General features: G+C 37.9%; 4 protein-coding genes and 1 long non-coding RNA gene across 6 annotated transcripts; 3 read left to right on the top strand and 2 right to left on the bottom strand.

Annotated features, from left to right (window-relative positions):
- Positions 1-2,154: 2,154 nt before the first annotated feature.
- Positions 2,155-5,145, bottom strand: LOC140759132 (uncharacterized). Its single transcript, XM_073095610.1, has 9 exons — positions 5,036-5,145; positions 4,834-4,933; positions 4,565-4,745; positions 4,308-4,380; positions 4,043-4,222; positions 3,294-3,391; positions 3,126-3,223; positions 2,873-3,046; positions 2,155-2,581 (listed from the first exon to the last, which is right to left on the bottom strand). The coding sequence occupies exons 1-9, from the start codon at positions 5,073-5,075 to the stop codon at positions 2,401-2,403; spliced, it is 1,125 nt and encodes a 374-aa protein (XP_072951711.1). The 5' UTR covers positions 5,076-5,145; the 3' UTR covers positions 2,155-2,400.
- A 282-nt stretch (positions 5,146-5,427) lies between these two features.
- Positions 5,428-10,654, top strand: LOC140758912 (DEAD-box ATP-dependent RNA helicase 53-like). The gene is made up of 8 exons (XM_073095308.1): positions 5,428-5,963; positions 6,492-6,619; positions 6,753-7,161; positions 7,788-7,886; positions 7,980-8,204; positions 8,785-8,946; positions 9,337-9,820; positions 10,034-10,654. The coding sequence occupies exons 1-7, from the start codon at positions 5,565-5,567 to the stop codon at positions 9,811-9,813; spliced, it is 1,899 nt and encodes a 632-aa protein (XP_072951409.1). The 5' UTR covers positions 5,428-5,564; the 3' UTR covers positions 9,814-9,820; positions 10,034-10,654.
- An 837-nt stretch (positions 10,655-11,491) lies between these two features.
- LOC140759014 (AP-1 complex subunit sigma-2-like) lies at positions 11,492-14,314 on the top strand. Its single transcript, XM_073095462.1, has 7 exons — positions 11,492-11,665; positions 12,066-12,152; positions 12,945-13,036; positions 13,132-13,240; positions 13,335-13,370; positions 13,630-13,716; positions 14,024-14,314. Exons 1-7 carry the CDS (start codon positions 11,663-11,665, stop codon positions 14,093-14,095), a joined length of 486 nt encoding a protein of 161 aa, XP_072951563.1. The 5' UTR covers positions 11,492-11,662; the 3' UTR covers positions 14,096-14,314.
- A 707-nt stretch (positions 14,315-15,021) lies between these two features.
- LOC140759809 (cold-responsive protein kinase 1-like) lies at positions 15,022-18,955 on the top strand. 2 transcript variants are annotated; one of them, XM_073096489.1, is made up of 7 exons: positions 15,022-15,222; positions 16,067-16,180; positions 16,336-16,451; positions 16,526-16,736; positions 16,848-17,085; positions 17,383-17,533; positions 18,423-18,955. In XM_073096489.1, the coding sequence occupies exons 2-7, from the start codon at positions 16,111-16,113 to the stop codon at positions 18,777-18,779; spliced, it is 1,143 nt and encodes a 380-aa protein (XP_072952590.1). In that variant the 5' UTR covers positions 15,022-15,222; positions 16,067-16,110; the 3' UTR covers positions 18,780-18,955. The 2 variants fall into 2 exon arrangements, with proteins under 2 accessions (XP_072952590.1, XP_072952589.1); XM_073096488.1 differs by having other exon boundaries at positions 16,061-16,180.
- On the bottom strand, positions 18,620-20,054 carry LOC140759810 (uncharacterized). Its single transcript, XR_012104267.1, has 3 exons — positions 19,929-20,054; positions 19,673-19,844; positions 18,620-18,756 (listed from the first exon to the last, which is right to left on the bottom strand). It is a non-coding gene; the product is annotated as an uncharacterized lncRNA (long non-coding RNA).
- Positions 20,055-20,200: the final 146 nt, after the last annotated feature.

Here is a 20,200-nt window from a genome sequence, read left to right as displayed (position 1 = left end):
TTTATTTTTAACTGACTTAAGTGGTTGGGACTTGAGCTAGAGGCATAAATAATAGAGTGCAGAGGTGGGTCGTGCAACACGTATAAAGGCTAACCCTGAACTTAAAAGTTAAATTCTTTATGTGTATTTATATTTATATGCACTGATATCTAATATGACACAGATAAAAGTATATAACCTAACTCATGTGTTACATCTTGCTTAGATAGTTGACTTAATTTAGAGAAGAACGCATAGTTAGTTTAACGGCAATAATTATTCAAATTTATAACTTTAATGTGCTGTGGTTATCTCATTTGGTCTATATATGTGTATGTGGGTCCACATTAAATTTAACTACTTGGAGTAAAACACCAAACATGTGGTGCCCTATCTAATCGATGTGCCGCCACGTGTGAAGCCGCACGAGTGTTGGACACGACACTTTTGGTCAACCATTGCCGACTTGGATCCTAGATCTATTAATCTCACGTGCAGAATTAATCTTTGAAATTAGTTATGATATATGAGGGGAATCCTAGAAGCTCTTCTAGTAGTCCAATCTCCTCAATGCGTAGAGATAAGTTTCTTTCCATATATATGATATATTATATGGCCAAATTGCATGGCAACTATCTCAATGGTAGTTAATTAGCAAGCTTTTATTACATCTCTTATAGGACCACACTTGTGTTAATTAAGCTCATACAAAAAATATTGCTGATTAAAACCACAATTGGCACTGTTTCATCCACATTGATTGATCTGAATGATTTAATTTGTTTGACATTTCTTTTTTGTGATGCTTGTGACATATTAGCATATGTGGTACTCTTATCAGAGTACTTGTTGTTCAGCTAAATTTGAAGAATGGATGATGCGATGTTGATAACCACCAAGATCCCAAATCCTTCGTCTTTAATTAAAAGAAGACAAAAATTGGGGTCCATGGGCATACATCGTGAACTTTATGGGTGTGGGAAATCAAAAGTTTCAAACAAGTAAGAGAGAGCTGACAGCAGCCATAGGAGACTTGCCTTAGATGCCTTTCTTCTGATTTCAATGGCGAGAATATAGCAAAGGCCAATTAGATGAAGTAGAGTGAGGGGTGGATGAGCACACAATTGTGTATTGTATGTCAGTATGTGTAAGTTTGATGGGGATCATGTGTGTCTTGTAGGTGTTCTTCTTTGACATCTCCTTGTTTTTGGCCCACTTTAGTAGCCATAGGAGTAAAGGGGCATCAAACATTGGTGGGGATTTACTAGAGTTTGCTATGACTTTGCAATAGGAATACAATGATAAGAATGACAAAAATTGTTCTTTGTTTTCTTAGGTTTATTGTTTTCCTTTTCTTTCTTTTCTTTCTTTTCTTTTCACTGTTGTTATTGTAGTTTGGTGTACAAGTTTCCAAATTGTGGGTTGCAGCTATAATTGTGTTCCCTGACTTGATACTTTCCACTTTATCTTGGATTTGAAAGAAGAGATCTTGCTGCATGCTCTTCTATTGTTTGAATTAAAGAACAAGATTCATGAATGAATGAATGAGTAGTTGGAGAATAGCTTTAATTACCTTTTTATTGTTTCTTCATGGAACACTATTTGGGTGGACCACTATTTCTCTTTCTCTCACATGTATTCTGGATTGAAGCATGCATTGCAAATTGAAATTTAGAGATAGAGAGAAGGATGTGATGTGCATCTCTTCAATGTTTTCCTCATTGAAATGAATAGAAGAGGACAAGAGCACTTTTATGTAATGAACTAGGCAGAATGGACTAGTCTAATAAATTAGATGCAATGATTTAATGAAGTGCAAGTTGTGCAGCAGATGCATCAATCATGGATGTAACGCTGAAGTCATACATGACAATGGAATAAAACAGTGTCTATCTTCATTACCTGCTTTTCTTTTACCATAGTGTATTCAACACATAAATTGCTTATAAGTACACTATACCCACATAATATTGCTTCCAATTTCCATAGAATAGTTTCTGCCCTTCTCTTCTCCTTTTCTTTTCTCCCTTTCATATTCCTTTCACCTTTTCTTTTTCAGCACAAAGAAAGTATAACCAAGATAACAAATTTGCATGTGATGGCAGACAAATTGCATGTAAATGCAGAGATCCAAGGTGGTCCCAATGCACAAAAGAGAAAAAGAAAGAACAAAGAGACGGAACTTGTTCTATTCGGACGTCTCGCACAGGAAACATCAAGAAAATTTCTTCCTGTAGGTCCATAATTGTTTCAGATCTGTGACAAGTGCGGTAAGAAAAACTTAACAATAACTGATCTCTCAGGATCACAATACTCATCTCATCTTACGAGGCATTGATCTCCCAGAAATTATTGAGGATGAATTGCAAGGACGGGACTACCACGTCCTATAAATAGTTATGCAAAAAATATCAAATTCAATTACATTCCTGATAAGATGTTCAAGCTTCCTAGAATTTTAGAAGCTGCTCTTATGCCACTAAGGATAGCTCCTTCAATATTTGGACTGGTGCAAAAATCTCCACAGATAGCTAATTTTGTGTTCTTGTCCCAGAGACACTTGTCCTCCACACCTATAGCAACAGCTGGAAAAGCGCTGCCCCTGCATTTTCGTTAAATAGTCAATGCAAAATATTGTATGGATAAACAAAGTCTCAACGACACCTTAGAATCCATTCTGATTTACATATTTATGCACGTGAAGGTGCACATAGATATGTAGCAATGCATTATTATTTACACAGAACATACGATAAACAATCCATTTCTGGAGTATCTTGTTCTGATGTGAGTTGTTATATTAGCAGAAAAATGTTTGATACTTTTCTCTATTTCTCCAACTAAAGAATAATAAGAAACATTTCATTGAACTACATAGGGAGCTAACACTAACCATCTATGAGCTTTCATAAAATATGGCCGAGGAACATTGTATACTGAACCCTGAAATTCTTGGAATAACTCTTCTGCCACCTTAGCTAATGCATCATTGGAAGGTTTTCGAAGCCCACTTTCTGCAATTACCCTAGCTGCATACTCAGCTGTCGAGTGTAATGTCCAAGACTCACTGAATACAAATAAGATAATTCAGTTAAACTGAGAAGAGCAATTGCTGGCACACAAGTGAAAGGTGATACAGTAGCTACCTATTGTCAGGCAAACACCTACGTCCTGGCTTACTACTATCACAGAAAGCCCAGCTTAAAACCTCAGAGTTCTTGAAGGAAAAGCCTTTAATAGGTACCTAAAGCATTAGAAATCATGACCTGTATAAAATGTTGGAGTACAAATAGCTTGAGTGCAAAATTTCTTACTGAAGTCAGAGGTTCTGAGAATGCCAACATAAGAGCAAAGCATGGATGAACTGGGATATCTTGTGACATCATGGACAGTTCTGGAAATAATGCTACATCTGAAAAAGATTATTAACAAGAGATTAGAAATCCAAATCAGGCATCTGGATTAGATTGTCCCTTTGAATACAAATGCAGATATAACATGAAAAGAAAGATTTTTATTTCCTCAAACATTGTGGTCCAACATTCTTTAATATCCCCTCCTATTGTATCATATGGGCCGTATGCAGCATATGCAGGGGCTAAGTCAATGATGAGACTGTAACAACTAGGCATACAATACTATTGTTTTTCAATCTTAATACTTGTAATTGACAACTATATTTTACTAATTATTTTAAAGAATACGTTGAAACAAGACAAATTATTTATATAAAGTAATATGAAGTGTTAGCTAAAACATACATAACGTATCCAATGCCATCAAAGCTTAAAAGTAATTGCTAGAGTTGGGGGACATATAGCTATATTTCACTAAGACTTCCAGCCGGTAAACCAAGAATGGTCAACTAAGGTCCTTGTTTTTAATGAGAACATCCAACAATAAGACAGTATACTACTATACTGTAATTGGTGATGCTATCTACTGTAAAGCTAATTAATATGCGCAAGAATGCTAAACGTCAATTAAAGGGATACAGATATAGACTACAAGATTGTTTTGTCTACAGAGATGTAATGCTTAGGATCCTGGAAAGATGACAGACCAAGAGGTGGTGGTCTTCCAGTTACCCCAGTAAACCTTGATGATGAAATATTTTTGTCTGAGGCCACAACACCATCAAAGTGACCTAGATCCTGTCCACCCAAGCCAGTCAATGACCATGAACTCCTATCATGAAGCCAATCCATTTTACCAACAGTTACACCAAATCTTGCCTCCACCCCTAAAGAGGAAGACAGCCGAGAAAAACATTAAATAGATTCTTCTCTAGGCATCAACGAACCAGATCAATGAGTAATACTACTAACCAGGTTCTAGACATAGTGCTTTGCAGATTGAGTTCATGCCTGGGACTCCCACATACTTCGTTGTTGTCCCTTCCTGTAATAGTAAATTACCTAGGCAGTCAAACACTAAATCTATATATAAGTGTGTCATCTTATGGCTTGCTTACATCTTGTCCTCTCCAAATGAAGAAGAAGAAAAAAGTTGTAATGGAAATTTATATATAAATCTGTACATGTGAAATGACATCGAAAGTTATAATGAAAATTTGCCAACTGACCTTATCAAGATCCAAGAATTCGCCAGTATTCCGATCAAAAGACCCAAATTTTTCCTTCCACTCGGCAACGAAACCTCGTGCTTCCCACGAACGAACGACGCCCGCCACCTCCTGGTGATTCACGGTAAAGTAAGGAGCGCCGTGATCGAAGTACAACTCCTTCCCGTCCTCCAAATTTTCCCTGCATCAACCACGCGATCGGTTTTTAACACAACGCGAAGCAATGAAATCATGATCAAATATTTGGCTTTCAAAACCGAAACAACTACCTTCGGCTAGACATCCTCCCGCCCGGACCTCTTCCAGATTCGAAGACGGTGACGGAGACCCCTTTCGAAGCAAGCATCGACGCGCACACCGCTCCCGAAACTGGGACAAGGAATCGAAACCACCCATGAATCGAATCAAAGAAGAGACCACGAAGCGATACAGGGAGAAGAAGGAGAGGTTATCAAGGGGAGAAGGGATTACTTCCGCTGCCTATGACGGCTACATTGGCCGCGCTTCTCATGGCGATCGGAAATGGGATAGAGAGACAGACAGACAGAAAGAGTGAGAGAGAGAGAGAGAGAGAGAGAGAGAGAGAGAGAGAGAGAGGGGGGTAAGTGAAGGACGTTTGGGATGACGTGGCTCTTGCTGACCCGTTAAGAGATTAAACAAGCTAATGGGTTTCGGCCCGTTAGAGACTGGGACATTTACTAAAGGCCGGCCCAGTGCAATTAAAGGCCCAAAGAAATGAGTAGAGATCACCGTCAGTTCCCAATCAGACGGTCAACGTCCCGCCATACACAAGACCCCCGTGTGGTCGTGGTCGTGTTTCATCCTCCATTTGCCACCCCTCCCATAAATATCTTCTCCCTTCCCAAAACCCTCCCCCGAGATTTTTCCACTTTCTCGAACTCCTTGCTCTGCTTCGGCTCTCCTCCTTAAAACCCTAGCCGTCTTCTAGGGTTTATCCCTCTCCTTTTCTTTCCCTTTCTACTACTTTTAATCCAAAATCATGAGCCTTTTACTCCGTAGGTCCTCTTCGATCGCCTCTTTGGCTTCCAGGCGAACCCTAGCCGCTCTCCTATCGTCGGAATCGCTCCATTTATCGCCGTCGATCGCCGCCGAATCTTTCTCCTATGACGTATCCGGCGCTCTTCGGGGGACACTCGGGGCGGATAAAGTGGGATCTGGTGGATTCTTCCGGAGGGAGTTTCATTGCTTTGCGCGGCCGCTGGGGTTTAAGGCCTCGGATGTCGCTCGAGCAGAGTTCGCGGTCGATGAGTTCTACGAGGAGGAGAAGGGGAGCTCGAAGAGGGGGGACGAGGGCTTGGAGATCGCTAAGTTGGGGATCTCGCAGGATATCGTATCTTGTCTCGCGAAGAAGGGGATAACAAAGCTCTTTCCAATTCAGGTAGCGTTTCTGTGATTAAAAGTTGGAAGTTTTGAATGATTCTTCTCGTTGATGGCATTCGAAGGTTTAGTTATGTTCGGTTCGGCGGTTCACAGTTTTTATGCCGATCGGAGTGATGTTGGGGAAAGATTTATCGGGAAGACCTATACCTGTCTTCGACTTGGTAATGAACTGGAAGTCAAATCGGTGAAGAAAGAAAGAGAATAAGTTGGCTATATACATTTGAGATGGAGTTATATTGCGAAGGAAATTATATCAATCTAACAAGGCTTTATCAATATAAATTATTTTTATTGTTGATTTCCTGCATTTTGTATATGATGAGCAACTCGAGTACATTTTCTTAAACACATGAAACCATCCTGCCAAGCATGGTTGATAGTCGCTAATAATCCCTGTTTTTCTGTTTCTTTATCTTTATGCATCTGGTTTCATGATAATGAGTAACTTTGCATGAACGTTTTTCTTGCATACATATAAACTGCAATTTGATGTTTTGTTTATAAAATTTCTTGTTTTATTGTTTAGAGAGCTGTTCTCGAACCAGCTATGAAAGGGCGGGATATGATTGGTCGTGCAAGAACAGGAACCGGAAAAACTCTGGCTTTTGGCATTCCTATAATGGATAAGATTATGCGCTTTAATGAGAAGCATGGGTTAGTGTAGTTCTGCTGTCACCTAATTATACTACTGATTTGTTGTTGTCTGCCCTATAAAAATTAGGTGTTCTTGCAAATGTATTTTGTGTCAAATGCTAATTAATACCGAGAATTACATTGATCCTTGCAGTCGTGGTAGAAACCCGTTAGCCATTGTTTTGGCACCAACTAGAGAACTTGCCCGACAGGTGGAGAAGGAATTCAGAGAATCTTCTTCATTGGACACAATTTGTGTCTATGGAGGTGTTCCTATTAGCCAACAAATGAGAACACTTGATTATGGTGTCGATGTTGTGGTTGGTACACCTGGTCGAATTATTGATCTGCTTAAAAGAGGCGCTTTGAATTTGTCAGAAATCCAGTTTGTTGTTCTTGATGAAGCTGATCAAATGCTAGCAGTCGGGTTTGATGAAGATGTGGAAATAATTCTGGAAAAGTTGCCATCAAAACGTCAAGGAATGATGTTCTCTGCCACAATGCCGAGTTGGATAAGAAAGCTTACACAGAAATATTTAAAAGATCCAGTCACAATAGACCTTGTGAGTACTTGTTATTATTGCTAACTTAGTAGTATCTCATATTCATGGTTGCATTCCTTTGGGTTGCTCATGAATATATTGGCATTGAAGAAGCCAAAATCTGGTTTATATCTGCTTTTTATTACTTTATTCTTTTGCCTTTCTTGGCCATGTATTTTTATCGAAGCTTTAGGTGACTATGCAACATTGTTCTTGTGCATTAATGTTTTTGCACTAAATCTGTTAATCTTACTTGGTTGTTTGCATAAGCAATGAACCACTGATCTATTTATCCTAAATCTGTTAATCTTGTGCATTATTACTGATTTTTTTTTGCAATTCTTTCTGCAAGTTTTCAATTACAGTTTGATCCTGCTAGCACCTTCTGCTTTTTTATTAACTTCATTAAGCAACCAGCATAGCAGTGAAGTGCCGTCATTCTGATTTCTTCACATTGTTTGCTTAAAAAACTGAGGAAATGTAATTATTAGAAGTCCTGTCCTTATAGAGTTCTCCTGTTATGCACCTAATTTGAAGCTCTGAGCACTGTGCAGTTATGTTACATTGATCGGATTTTGTTGTTGCTACAACTATAGTTTAAGAATCCCATTTTAAATAATTACTGAAGTAAAGAAAATTCTCTTTAGGTTGGTGATTCTGACCAGAAGTTAGCAGAAGGAATTTCTCTCTATTCTATTGCCTCAGACAATTATGGGAAGCCATCAATTCTTGGACCATTGATTAAAGTGAGTTTCCTTCTAGGGTTACTGTTTGTGTCCTTGTTATCAGGCTTGGCTCAAAAAGCTCTTTCTGTTCCTCTTTTTTTTTTTTCTTAACAGGAGCATGCTAAAGGCGGAAAATGCATCGTATTTACCCAAACAAAACGTGATGCAGATCGACTAGCTTTTGGTATGGGTCGTAGTCTTCCATGTCAGGCTCTTCATGGGGATATTTCTCAGAATCAGAGGGAGAGAACTCTTGCGGGATTTCGAGATGGTCAGTTCAGTATTTTGATAGCTACTGATGTTGCTGCTCGTGGTCTAGACATACCTAATGTTGATTTGGTGAGATATTTTTCTTGATTTAATGGTTTTATGTTAAACAAAGGCCTGCTTAATGACATTATACTTGTTACTTTGTAACAGTTTAGTTCTACATTTCATATATATTTTTTTAGTAGTACAAGGATGGTTTTCTCCCATGCTATTCTTTTGGCACCTTATAATGCCAAGATGAAAGATCTTTTGCTTATGTGTATTAGTGATTCAGTTCTCAACTAGGATCCCATTTGATTGTACCATGGTAAAGTATGTTATCCTGGTCCAGCAATAATTCAGGCTGTTCCTGTTAAATTACTCTGGAACTGAGACAGATGGTGGTTGTCTTTAAGTAAAGTTCTTTGATGTATATTATGTATGGATCAATCTACTCTAATATGACATTGAGCTTTTAGACTCATCCCAGAGTAGAACAGTTTATTCCTGCTCATTTATGTTATCATGAAACAACAGCATTGTTATTGTTTTCAGTGATCATACAGGCACTTACATATCCCTCAAGCAGTTAAGGTAGTATTTAAAATTTTAAATCGCAGAATAGTGTACAATATTGTCTAACTTGTCTTGTCCCTTCGATTATATTTAGGTGATACACTATGAACTGCCAAACACATCAGAGCTATTTGTTCACCGGTCTGGTCGAACTGGGCGTGCTGGGAAGAAAGGCAATGCAATTCTTATTTACTCCCATGAGCAAACGAGGGCTGTCAGGGTAATTGAGCAAGATGTTGGATGCAAGTTTACAGAGGTAAGATGATCTACTTATTGATAATGGTTATATAACTCATCGATGCAAGTTTCTTGAGAGGGCCGATAATTTTTTCTCGTTTACTTTTTAAATATCACTTTGATCAGTGATCTTATATTAATATTTAATTTTAATTAATGGATTCCCTTTTCCTTACCCTTGGTTATGACTGCAGTAGTGCAGTAGATGTTGCCTGACTTGCTTCCTTTTTGGAAGATTCATTTTATTTAGTTCTTTACTTAAGTTGCATCTCTCCTATGTCTTGCTTTTCATCTAAATTCACCCTGATGCTATTTTATTGGCCTAAGTACTGGTTATTTAAGCAATGCAACTACCTATCAAGAAATTTGCTAGTGCACGGTTACATTTTACCTTCTGTTTTTGTCACAGCTTCCCAGGATTACAGTTGATGGGGTTCAAGACATGTTTGATGTCATGGGAGGTAGCCGAATGGGTGGCTCAAGTGCAGGCCGCGGGGGCTATGGTGGTGGTTCTAGCTTTGGCCGTTCTCGTGGTTTTGGTGGGTCCGGTGGCTTCGGAGGCTCTTATGGCCGCAGCAGTGGATATGGCGACTCTGGTTCAGGTCGTTCTGGTGGCTTTGGTTCCTTTGGAGGAGGGTCCAATTCAGGTTCATCCGGTGGTTTTGGTGGTTCCGGATTTGGCCGTTCCAGTGGTTTTGGTGATTCTGGTTCAGGTCGTTCAGGCGGTTTTGGCAACTCTGGTTCAGGGCGTTTTGGTAGCTTTGGTGACTCAAGTAAAGGACGTTCAGGTGGCTTTGGCAACTCAAGCTTTGGCAGTTCTGGTAGTTTTGGTTCTCGGAAGGATGACAATGATGACAGTTGGCCCAGTAGATCTTCTAGGAGTTAGTCCAAAGGTTAGATCACCATTCCTTTGTTTTGGAAAAAACCTACATAACGCAAATTTATTGTCTTTTCCAGCTAGAGTGCTCTGCATCCACTTGTATCTAACTGAGACCAACTGATATTGATTCACTAGATACTCATAGATCTGGAGCATTCTTACAAATTTATTGTCAGCTATAAATTTCCTACTGATTTGGCTACATTAGTGCTTTCTGACATAATAGGTATTGGATGTTCTCATCTTGCGGGAGATCTGAACACTGAACAATATGATCAGCACCATGTCAGCTTTAGTGAGGGATAAATATCCGGTTTCCTTCATTCAGCAAGAAAATTCAGCTAGGGAGAGATTCTTACTGGGAGGCATAAACTTCAGGTCCTTTCAACTACCGTAGAATAGAAATAATCCTGACGTTTTCATCATATTTGGGGTAGTTTTGGTCGTCTAGGGAGCTCTATACCTGTAATATATACCGTGATACATTATTATTCTCTTTTGTTGAGGAGATTGTTACATCTCTTACTGCATTTCAAAACTGTCGCCACTTAAAAGGATTACCTATAGCCTTACTTGAGTAGTCTTTGAACTCGAGTGCGGCCTGGACGTGGTGGTCATGACCACTATGAAGACAAGCGAGATTATATCTTCTTTTGGACTCGAAACACTTTTTTTCTTTCTTGCTCTTATGTTGTGTAAAATGCTTCTAAACTATAAAGTGGGTTGCATTTGGTGGTGTTTTTGTACTGGTATGATCAATGCTTCTGAGAAAACATTTTGTTGTTGAATCCCTTGGATGAATTGTAATTTGTAGTAGAATCTGAGTCGCACCGCTCCTTTTTGACTATACATTGGCATTTTCTGGAGCTTTGATTAATGAGATTGTTGGACAATTTATTATTTTTGTGGAGAGGTTTTGATTACTTGGAGACTGGTAAACCGGATACCAATCAGTTGATGGTGAGGAGATGCCGAAACAACAGTCAAACTTATTCTCTTATTTGGTGTTAAATTTCTTTATGCCATTACTCAGAGAAACATATTGGCTAATTCCTAATCCATTTCTTTACCATGATTGATGACTCATGGAGATGAGATTACTGTGTTTTCCTGGCCGGTCTATATTAATAGGTAAAGCCATATGAATTTTACCGAAAACCAAAAGGTCACATGAATCGATTACGAAATATTTCTATAGCCTTTATCTTAATTAAATTGGTGTCTTTGAAATTTAAACTTAAAAAAGGGTTCTACTGTACCTTAGACGAAATCATATGATCAATCATTCTAAAAAGTTGCTTGCCGTGTGGGATTGATATATTATCTCTTGTGCTATTTCTAATCGAGATTTTATGTAATTATGAGAAATATTATGGTGTTTCTAAATTGCAATAGCCTTATTATATTCAACCTTATTGCAAAGTTCATTTCCTCGAACGAAAAAATCGACTTCGCCCCCCCCAAGTTAAAACGGTATATTTCGGGTTTATTTTAACAAAAAGCCCCCTCCCTCCTTTTCGTTCGAGGGGCTTTCCTGCCAACAAATTAGAAAATTTTACAAACAGACTACGGAGGTGGTATTTTGTGAATATACCTACGAAAGGAGGTGCGGAATGAAAATATGTAACAAGGAAGAGACTTTTCGCAAAATAGTCCTCGGTGGCCGCCTATTCCTTGCTATCCCGATGGATTTTTTTTTCCCCTCTTTTTTCACTCTCGTCGCTCTCCCGGATCTGGGATCCATTTCTCTTGCTCGCCTCTCCTAATTGCTCTTTCCTGGCTTAATAGTATCGGCGCGACGAGATCTTTGGAAGTGGAGAAGCATCGGGCGAGTTAATCCGCTGACTTCTCGACCATGGTAATGATCGCACCACCCTCCTCTCCACATTATCTTCTCCAAAGTTGAACGACTTTTAAGAGATCTCAACAGTTATATTGTTGCCGAAATATTGGCATGGTCTCTTTAGGATTTGATAATTTTAGAGAAGATTTGTAACTTCAGTAAAGATGTAGGGCTTCTGGTGGGATCTTTTATGGAAGATCCGGTAATTCTTGGGGCGAGTGGTAGTGGTGTCGATGGAGCTTAAATTTTGGATCTAGGTTTAGAGAAGCAACTTTTTGGGTGATATAAGTTGATGCCCTAGCTTTTGAGAATTGGTTCTTCATTCTAAATGATAGTCATGCATTGTTAGATCTTAGAAAGTTTCATATCATCTGTTTATTATTTTAACATGGCTTACCTTTTCTGCCACTCCTAGATCAACTTTGTGCTTCTAATCAGTAGACAAGGAAAGGTGAGATTGACAAAATGGTACTCTCCGTATGCACAGAAGGAAAGATCCAAGGTAGGTGCTTCCTATGCGAATTTATCATCTTGATTTCCTGCTATCTTTTGTTTTCTGGGCGTGATGACCTTTGTTTTGTGTGTGTGCTATATATCATTAGTTACTGCTTGCGAGGGAAAAATTGATATGTAGATCATGAGAAATGGAAAATTTTGATTCCTCCTGTTTTTGCAAAGATATATCAGCATCACTAGATACATTATTCAAATATATATATATATATATTTGAATAATGATACCATCCACCTAGAGAGGCATTTTTAAGTGCATAATGTTAAGTTTATTAATATTAAAATTTAAAAGTCTATGATGATATGCAAGAGAGGAATCGGTAAGAACACGATAGCATTTGTACTTAATAGAGATCAATGGAGGGAAAGACACAATATAGAAAACTCAAAATAGTTGGGACTAAAGGATTGTTGCTGTCATTTTTATGAGAGGCCTTAGCCCCTTATGTATATATATACTTGTACAAAGATCAAATTTGTGATCCTTTTGAATTTGGGTCAACTTCTAACTGACCCAAACTTGAAAGCTTCAATATGACCCAAATTTTGTGATCCATTTCTAGGTAAATGACTACAACCTTCTCTCTGGGTTCAAGTTGCACACCCCAATGTGAGCAGGTTCTCATGCTGAGAATCTAGTCCATAAAGTCTACTTAATATAGTTGCAGAGTTCAATTTTGTTTTGCTTTACAGCTGAGTAGGATAAATTTGTGGAACTTCAATGCTGTTTTAAAACTTTTTTTTATAAACATCTTAAGTTGACTTATTCATCTTGGAAAAGGTCATCAGAGAGCTTAGTGGAGTCATTCTCTCACGAGGGCCAAAGCTCTGCAATTTTGTTGAATGGAAAGGGCATAAAGTTGTATATAGAAGGTATGTAACATGGAAAGATCTGTGTTATCTATATGATGGGTCACAATTTTTATTCACTGAACAATTATTTTGATGTACAAATGAATCACATGCAGGTATGCCAGCCTTTATTTTTGCATGTGCATTGATCCTGATGACAATGAGCTAGAGGTCCTCGAAATTATTCATCATTTTGTTGAGATACTGGACCGCTATTTTGGCAGTGTGAGGCCCTTGATTTATGGTCTTATATTAGGATTCTTATTTCATTATATTCTTTTGTTCTTAGAATGTTTAAACTTTTTTGCTACATTTTCAGGTTTGTGAGCTGGATTTGATCTTCAATTTCCACAAGGTACTCTTGTTCTATTGTCTTTTGATAAGTTAATGTCAGGGGGCATCACTTAGTGTGGTGATAAGGCTACCTACCCATCATGTGCCCTGCTGGCATGTTTTAGAAGCCAGGAAAACAGCCTCTCTAGCAGTAGGATCAGGCTGTTCCATCTTGCAAGCTCTATTGGTGGCAGACTCATGAATATGGACACTTTTTAAAGTTAATCATTATCACGCTTGTTGGGTTCTCATAGTTTCTTCCTTAACATTCAATTGTGCAGGCCTACTACATATTGGATGAAATTCTGATTGCTGGTGAACTTCAAGAGTCGAGCAAGAAAAATGTAGCAAGACTTATAGCTGCACAGGTAGTAATGACATTTTGGTTGACCTGAACTCTTGGATGTTTTCATGTTTACCTCAACTTTTGATATATTTATCATGCACGCCGAAATATTTATGGAAATTACATATCCATTACTGAGTTCAGACTGGAAGGTTTTCTCTTGAATTATTTAGGGAGAATGAGCGGTGCCTGTTGCCGGTTTTCCTATTTCGTTTTGTATGTCAACAAGATAGCAACTAGATTTTGATATAATCAAAACATTGCAGCTTCATATCTTGGAGTTTAACTAACAGCTCATGATCTCTTATTATCTTGTTGCTACTTTGCAGGATTCATTGGTGGAGACCGCAAAAGAGGAAGCTAGTTCTATAAGCAATATGATCGCGCAGGCAACCAAATAAAACATCTCCTATTGTTGTACCATTCGTTGCCCTGTTCTCAGTGGCACGTCATGATTCCTATTCTTCTATTTTGGTGTCCATGTTGTTAAAGATATGAATCCCGATTGTCTTGGCTTGTTTAGCATCATATAATGACACTGTTGCATTTATTTCTCACCCACGTGCAATTCTAGTCAACTTATGTTGCATGTGATAAAGTCTCTTTCCCCTTTTCTTGGACTCACAAGATCCACACTGTGTTCCCAATCTTACTAATTGATACGTGTATATTTCAATCGAAGAAATAATAGTGTAATTGAAGTCAGCGCTTCACAATGGTTTCCCCTTTTAACTTATATATAACCTGCAAGACTACAGCAGCATACGAGGCAACAAAAACCCATTTAAATTAATGGGGAGAAACGCGATTTACACCCTTTGCAGTTAGGCCAAAAGTTGTTTTCAAACAATTAATTAGAAAATTTAGATTTTCGTGTCCTTTGGTCTTCATGTTTCTTTCAATCTCAATTTTGCCCGCTTTTACATATTAAATATTAAATATTAAATATTAAATATATTTCAAAGAGAGATAACGTGAAGGACAAGACATAGAAGTTAACAATTTCAACAGAAAATTATTTTAATTGTTAGTTATGGTTGAAAAATCTATCAGTTTAATCTTCCTTCTGGAGAGAAGACCAATACGGCCACTATCTATTTTTTAAAAAGAAAATTAGAGACACTATCCAACATAATTAAAGAGAGTGTCCTAAGTTACCAGCTCACTTATTAGGCGGTAGGCTCCGGTTAAAAAATAAAAAAAGAAAAAGAATATACTTCAAATATCAAATTATCCAAAATTATGGTTCCCATCCAAATCAAAGGTCAGCTATGTAAAGGTCTTACCTTTCTTTGTCTGTTTTTAAAATAATGCAATGTTCTAGTCCTTGTCCCATAGAATCGAGTCGCTCTCTCTCTCTCGCGCTAATCTACCAACCTTTCTCCTCCTCCTCCTCCTCCTCCTCCTCCTCTCTCTCCGCCTTCCTTTGAATCCTTGTACTCTTCTCTACTTCCATGGCTTGATAGCTCTCTTCGTTCTCCGCTAAGTTGCGTACTGCTGCTCGCGGCCTATACGAATCAATCTATAGGTAAATCTCCCTCTTCTCGGCGAATTCGATGGTCTTATTGTGTCGGATGTTGATGGAATTGTGTTGTTTCCTGGCCCCAATGTTAGATTATGTAGAAAAAGTTCGTCTTTTTTGTTAAATTTTGTTGAAATTTGGAACCCATGGCTGCAATGATATATCTGTAGTTTTGCTAACCATTTGAAGTAATTCCATAGATTAGTGAGATAATAGCAGGGGGGTTATAAGAGCTTTGGTCTCCAATCTTTGTCATATGGGATTGTATTGGAATAATTTTGATTTGGGGGCTACTCTCTGGGTTCTGGCAGTATGTCTGTTCTATGTCTCTTCTTTGTTGTAGTTATTGGTCTCTCGGGCATTATATTAAAAGGTTACCGTGCGTAAGAGTGGAAGGCAGACATTGTGTTTTGGCGTCTCAAATTCAAAATTCAATTGGGTAAGAATCGCATGACAATCATGATAATTGCAAGAAGCCACCTTCGATTGATTCACATATCTTTTCTAACACCATTGTGAGTTGTTGAAACTTGTATTCTTGCTTAGTACAATAGCACTATATTGCAAGAATAACTAATGGTAACACATTAGACTGTTCAAATTTGATATCTATTTATTGGTTAATGACTGGTTCATATGCCGGCATCAAGAGGGTTGAGGGGGTTGGCTGAGAAAAGGAGGTCTAATGGCACGTTAACAATGAAAAGAGACGGAAAAAAGATGAATATTTTGAGTGATAATTTTTTTACAGACGTTTTCCTCTGCCATTTTATTAGCTTACTAATCATAATCTTCTGTTGTAAGTTTAGGGAACTTACTCCATCTCCTGGTTCATTTTATGTAGGTTCAGCTTAGTTCGGAAGCATCCTTCAATATTTGTTCACCCAGAGAGTAATGAATTGTTTCTCTTTCATATTTAAAAAGCCATTGACTTTAGGGCACCAAAATGCTCAAAGTGAGGAAGGTGAATCCATTGAACTTGGTGATTTATTTAGATTTTTTATGCAGTTCGTCCCAATTGCATTCCTATATATTATAATCAATTATTTTGCCTACCTGGTAATGCTGAAGATTTTGTCATATGTGTGCATTTACTGACTGTGCTGATTCTAATTACAGATCTTCCACAAATCCAAAATGGGAAGATTTACTCATACAGGGAACTGAAAAATGCCACAGGAGATTTTAGGGTTGGTAATAAACTTGGCCAGGGTGGATTTGGTTCTGTTTACAAGGTAATCTCCATATGCTTGTCCATGTCATGCAGCCAAAATGGTCAGTTAGTAACCATCAAGCTTGTGATGTGCAGGGAAAACTTAAGGATGGATCAGTTGTTGCTGTAAAGGTGCTCTCATCTGATTCAAGGCAAGGCGTGCCAGAATTCTTGAATGAGCTCACTGTGATTTCCAATATACTACATGAGAATCTAGTTAGGCTGCATGGTTGCTGTGTCGAAGGAGACCACAGGATTTTGGTATATGAATATCTTGAGAACAATAGCCTTGCACTGACCCTTCTAGGTATGTATCCCTCATGTAGCCATCTTTGAACATTATTCTTGTCTATATCCAAATGGGTTCATCTGAATTATGCATTTGATTCAGAGTTTCCTGTCCCTTCCCATTTTTCAGGTGATGGCCTTAATAACATTCAGTTCAACTGGAGAACACGAACACGGATCTGTATTGGTGTTGCTCGTGGAATTGCATTTCTTCATGAAGAAGTCCAACCTCCTGTTGTGCATCGAGATATTAAAGCAAGTAACATTCTTCTTGATAAGGATCTCAACCCTAAAATTTCTGATTTTGGTTTAGCAAAGCTCTTTCCAGATAATATGACGCACGTCAGCACTAGAGTCGCTGGGACAATGTGAGTTGGATACTTCCATGCATTAGCTTTAATTCAATTACAATTTATTATTTTATTTGAAGAGCACAAGAAGGGATCTATAGTGTCAAATCCAACAAAAGTACAAAATTATCAACATGAGAGATAAAAGGTGATCTGACCATTAAATCATAGCATATTATTCTTTTTAGATGGAAATTATTTGTTCAGGTTTGGTCATCAAATTGTGCAAGTTTTAACTTTTAAGCAGCTTGCTAATAAACCTTGGTCCTTGCCACCATAGTTCCTTTCTAACATTGAGTTCTTATTGTTTTCCAGAGGTTACTTGGCACCTGAATATGCAATTCAAGGTCGTCTGACAAAGAAGGCAGATACTTACAGCTTTGGCGTACTCCTACTGGAAATAGTGAGCGGAAGATGTAACACAAATACAAGATTGCCTCCTGAAGACCAGTTTCTCCTTGAAAGGGTAACAACTAACAAATAATCTGATTGACATGGACATGCATTGCTTAATATTTTCTAATTTATTCATTAGGTGACATAGATAAGTTAATCTTTTCCATGTGTTCTCCATTCATTTCTGTCTTGCTGCATCAGGGAAAAATCTAATATATATATATATATATATATATATATATATATATTAGGAAAAAATAACATTTATAGGCTAACTGGGTCGTCAACCAGGGATGCCTTCATTCCTGGAGACAATTTTTCTGGTTGATGGCATTCGTATGCTGATCAGGGGTTTCCTTCATTTCAGTCATAATTATTGAATTGTTGTGATTCTCGAGTCATCAAAAGGAAAATAATGTTCCTTAAGTTATAATCAAATTTCCTGAGCAAACATGAATTATGCACATGGTATATTGTAAGGGTAGCCTAATTTGCAAAATGCAGTTGCTTAACAATTGAACTAAATGACATTTTTTTCTGATTATGGGACCTAAAAGTCATCATGCATCATAGTGGGGTCCACAATATTATTGTTTGTAAGACAAATAATGATTCATGTGAAGGATACAATCTAAATCGATAAATCTCAATTTGAATATATTTTCTTCAACTGTTTCACAATGCCATCATCATGACTGATCAATTATATGCAAACTGTAGAAGCATATTCACAGTTCAGACAATGAATGATCAATAGTTTGCAAACTGTAGAAGCATATTCAGGACATCTAAAGGTGTACTGTGCAGATCTAATACGTCTCTGTGGTTTCTATGTTTTGTACTATTAATTCTCATGATTTCCTTTTTTGCCATGTCTTGATCAGAGATCATATAACATGAAATAAATTTCCTGCATAGGATGTTTATAATCATCTTTTATTGTGATGCACGTCTTGCAGACATGGACGCTATACGAACGTGGTGAGCTGCTGACGATCGTCGATACTTTCTTGGACGATGATTTTGATACTGAGGAAGCATGCAGATTTCTGAAGGTTGGCCTTCTGTGCACCCAAGATGCCCCGAGAGCTCGACCATCAATGTCCACAGTCATCAAGATGCTTACAGGCGAGAGCAGTGTCGATGTTAAGATCACAAAGCCTGGTCTCATCTCAGATTTCAAGCAACTCAAGATTAAGAACCAGGACCCTAATCAGCAAAATACATCCTCTATCTTGTCTCCTGGGGGTTCATCTTTGTCATCAGGGAACACCACACAAGCTTCCACCTTCTCTGTATCAGGCGATCATGTGTGATACAACAAAACATGTTAGAAAGGAAAGAGTGCACTTGTTTTGGTTTAGTAGACTTTGTATATTCTATTCAGTTTTGATGTATGTTGTTTCATGTACTTGCTTGTATACTTGTGATTCATTTGATTGTCGTGTATATAGACATGCAAATATTCAATTGATTTGTATTTGTAGCATCATTATTTGTCTTAGAGGAGGAACAAAATTGGTGATTGTTATGTTAGTGGAGAAATGCTCCTTTCGATCTAAGATGCACTATATCTCTCTCCTCTTATGAGCTTTAATACGTGAGACAATGTAGTATTTATGAACTCTGAGTAGACCGCAATCAATTGCGTACATAAACAGGATAAACGTTTGCAACCAAGATTTTCCTTTGAATAACTGTGAATGGGCCTTGCTTAATTATCTGAATCTATTTGGCGTATGATATGTGGATATCAAAATTATGTAAGCTTATGGTGCAAAGTGGGAAAGAAAACGATAGCTCTTATTATGATGTGCAACTCAAAAGGGCTTCTAATCTCCTCTTGTTGCTATTCTTTGGGAAGATGAAATAGATGATATTCCAGGTGCAGATCTTGGAATGTCAATGTATTAAAAGGACTTGTTTCAAATATAGTGTGCCAAAAAGTTAGCATTTAGTAGGATTATAAGCAGATGTAACAAGACTACACATTACCAACTAACTGATATCTTCTTCATAAATACTTGCACTATGATATACTAATTAAAGTCATAGGATAAGTTCAAAAATAATAGAATCTAGTAGAGAGGAGAGGAGAGAGTGAGGTCCTGCTTGGCTCCTCGCACTCCAATCGCAGTAGCCAATCCATCGAGTTTAGATTGGCAGCTACACGAGTGGAATACAGGGAGCCAGGCACAACCCAGTTCACCTCTTGCTTCCAAGACCACCTTCCACTTCTTCCATCTTTCCATGCAGCATAAACCCTCTCTTCTTATTCATCCAAAAGCTCTTGAAGAAGATAAATAATTTCTCTTGAAGGGATGATGAAGTGGTTCCATCAAAACAGGCTTTGAGGAGTGGACTTCTCCTTTGCAAACTCCCTATAAATAAGTAGGAAAAATTTAGTAAAAATATAAAATAAAAACTCCAGCTAAAATCCTACAAAAAGAGTTCTAAAGACCCACGTTCTCTTGTACTCCAAATGGAAATCCTGGCTAGGTTTAGCTGGCACAGCGGTCGTATATGGAACTCAAGAATTGGAGAAGAAGCATCTCCTTGGTCTTAGAGAGAGAGAGAGAGAGAGAGAGAGAGAGAGAGAGAGAAATGGAGTGCCTTTGGCTCTCTCTTTTATTATTTTATTTTATTTTCTTTTTCAATAATTTTTTTTTTTACCCTCCTCAAGCTGTCTATTGGACTGGGTTTTGTCTGAGAGTGTTTGGATGTAACTTGGATTCTC

The sequence above is a fragment of the Typha angustifolia genome, chromosome 4 (assembly GCF_048772165.1).
Source record: "Typha angustifolia cultivar Huaian chromosome 4, ASM4877216v1, whole genome shotgun sequence".
Lineage (NCBI taxonomy): Eukaryota > Viridiplantae > Streptophyta > Magnoliopsida > Poales > Typhaceae > Typha > Typha angustifolia.
The sequence above is the reverse complement of the archived record's forward strand: the minus strand, read 5'-3'. Positions and strand labels throughout refer to the sequence as shown.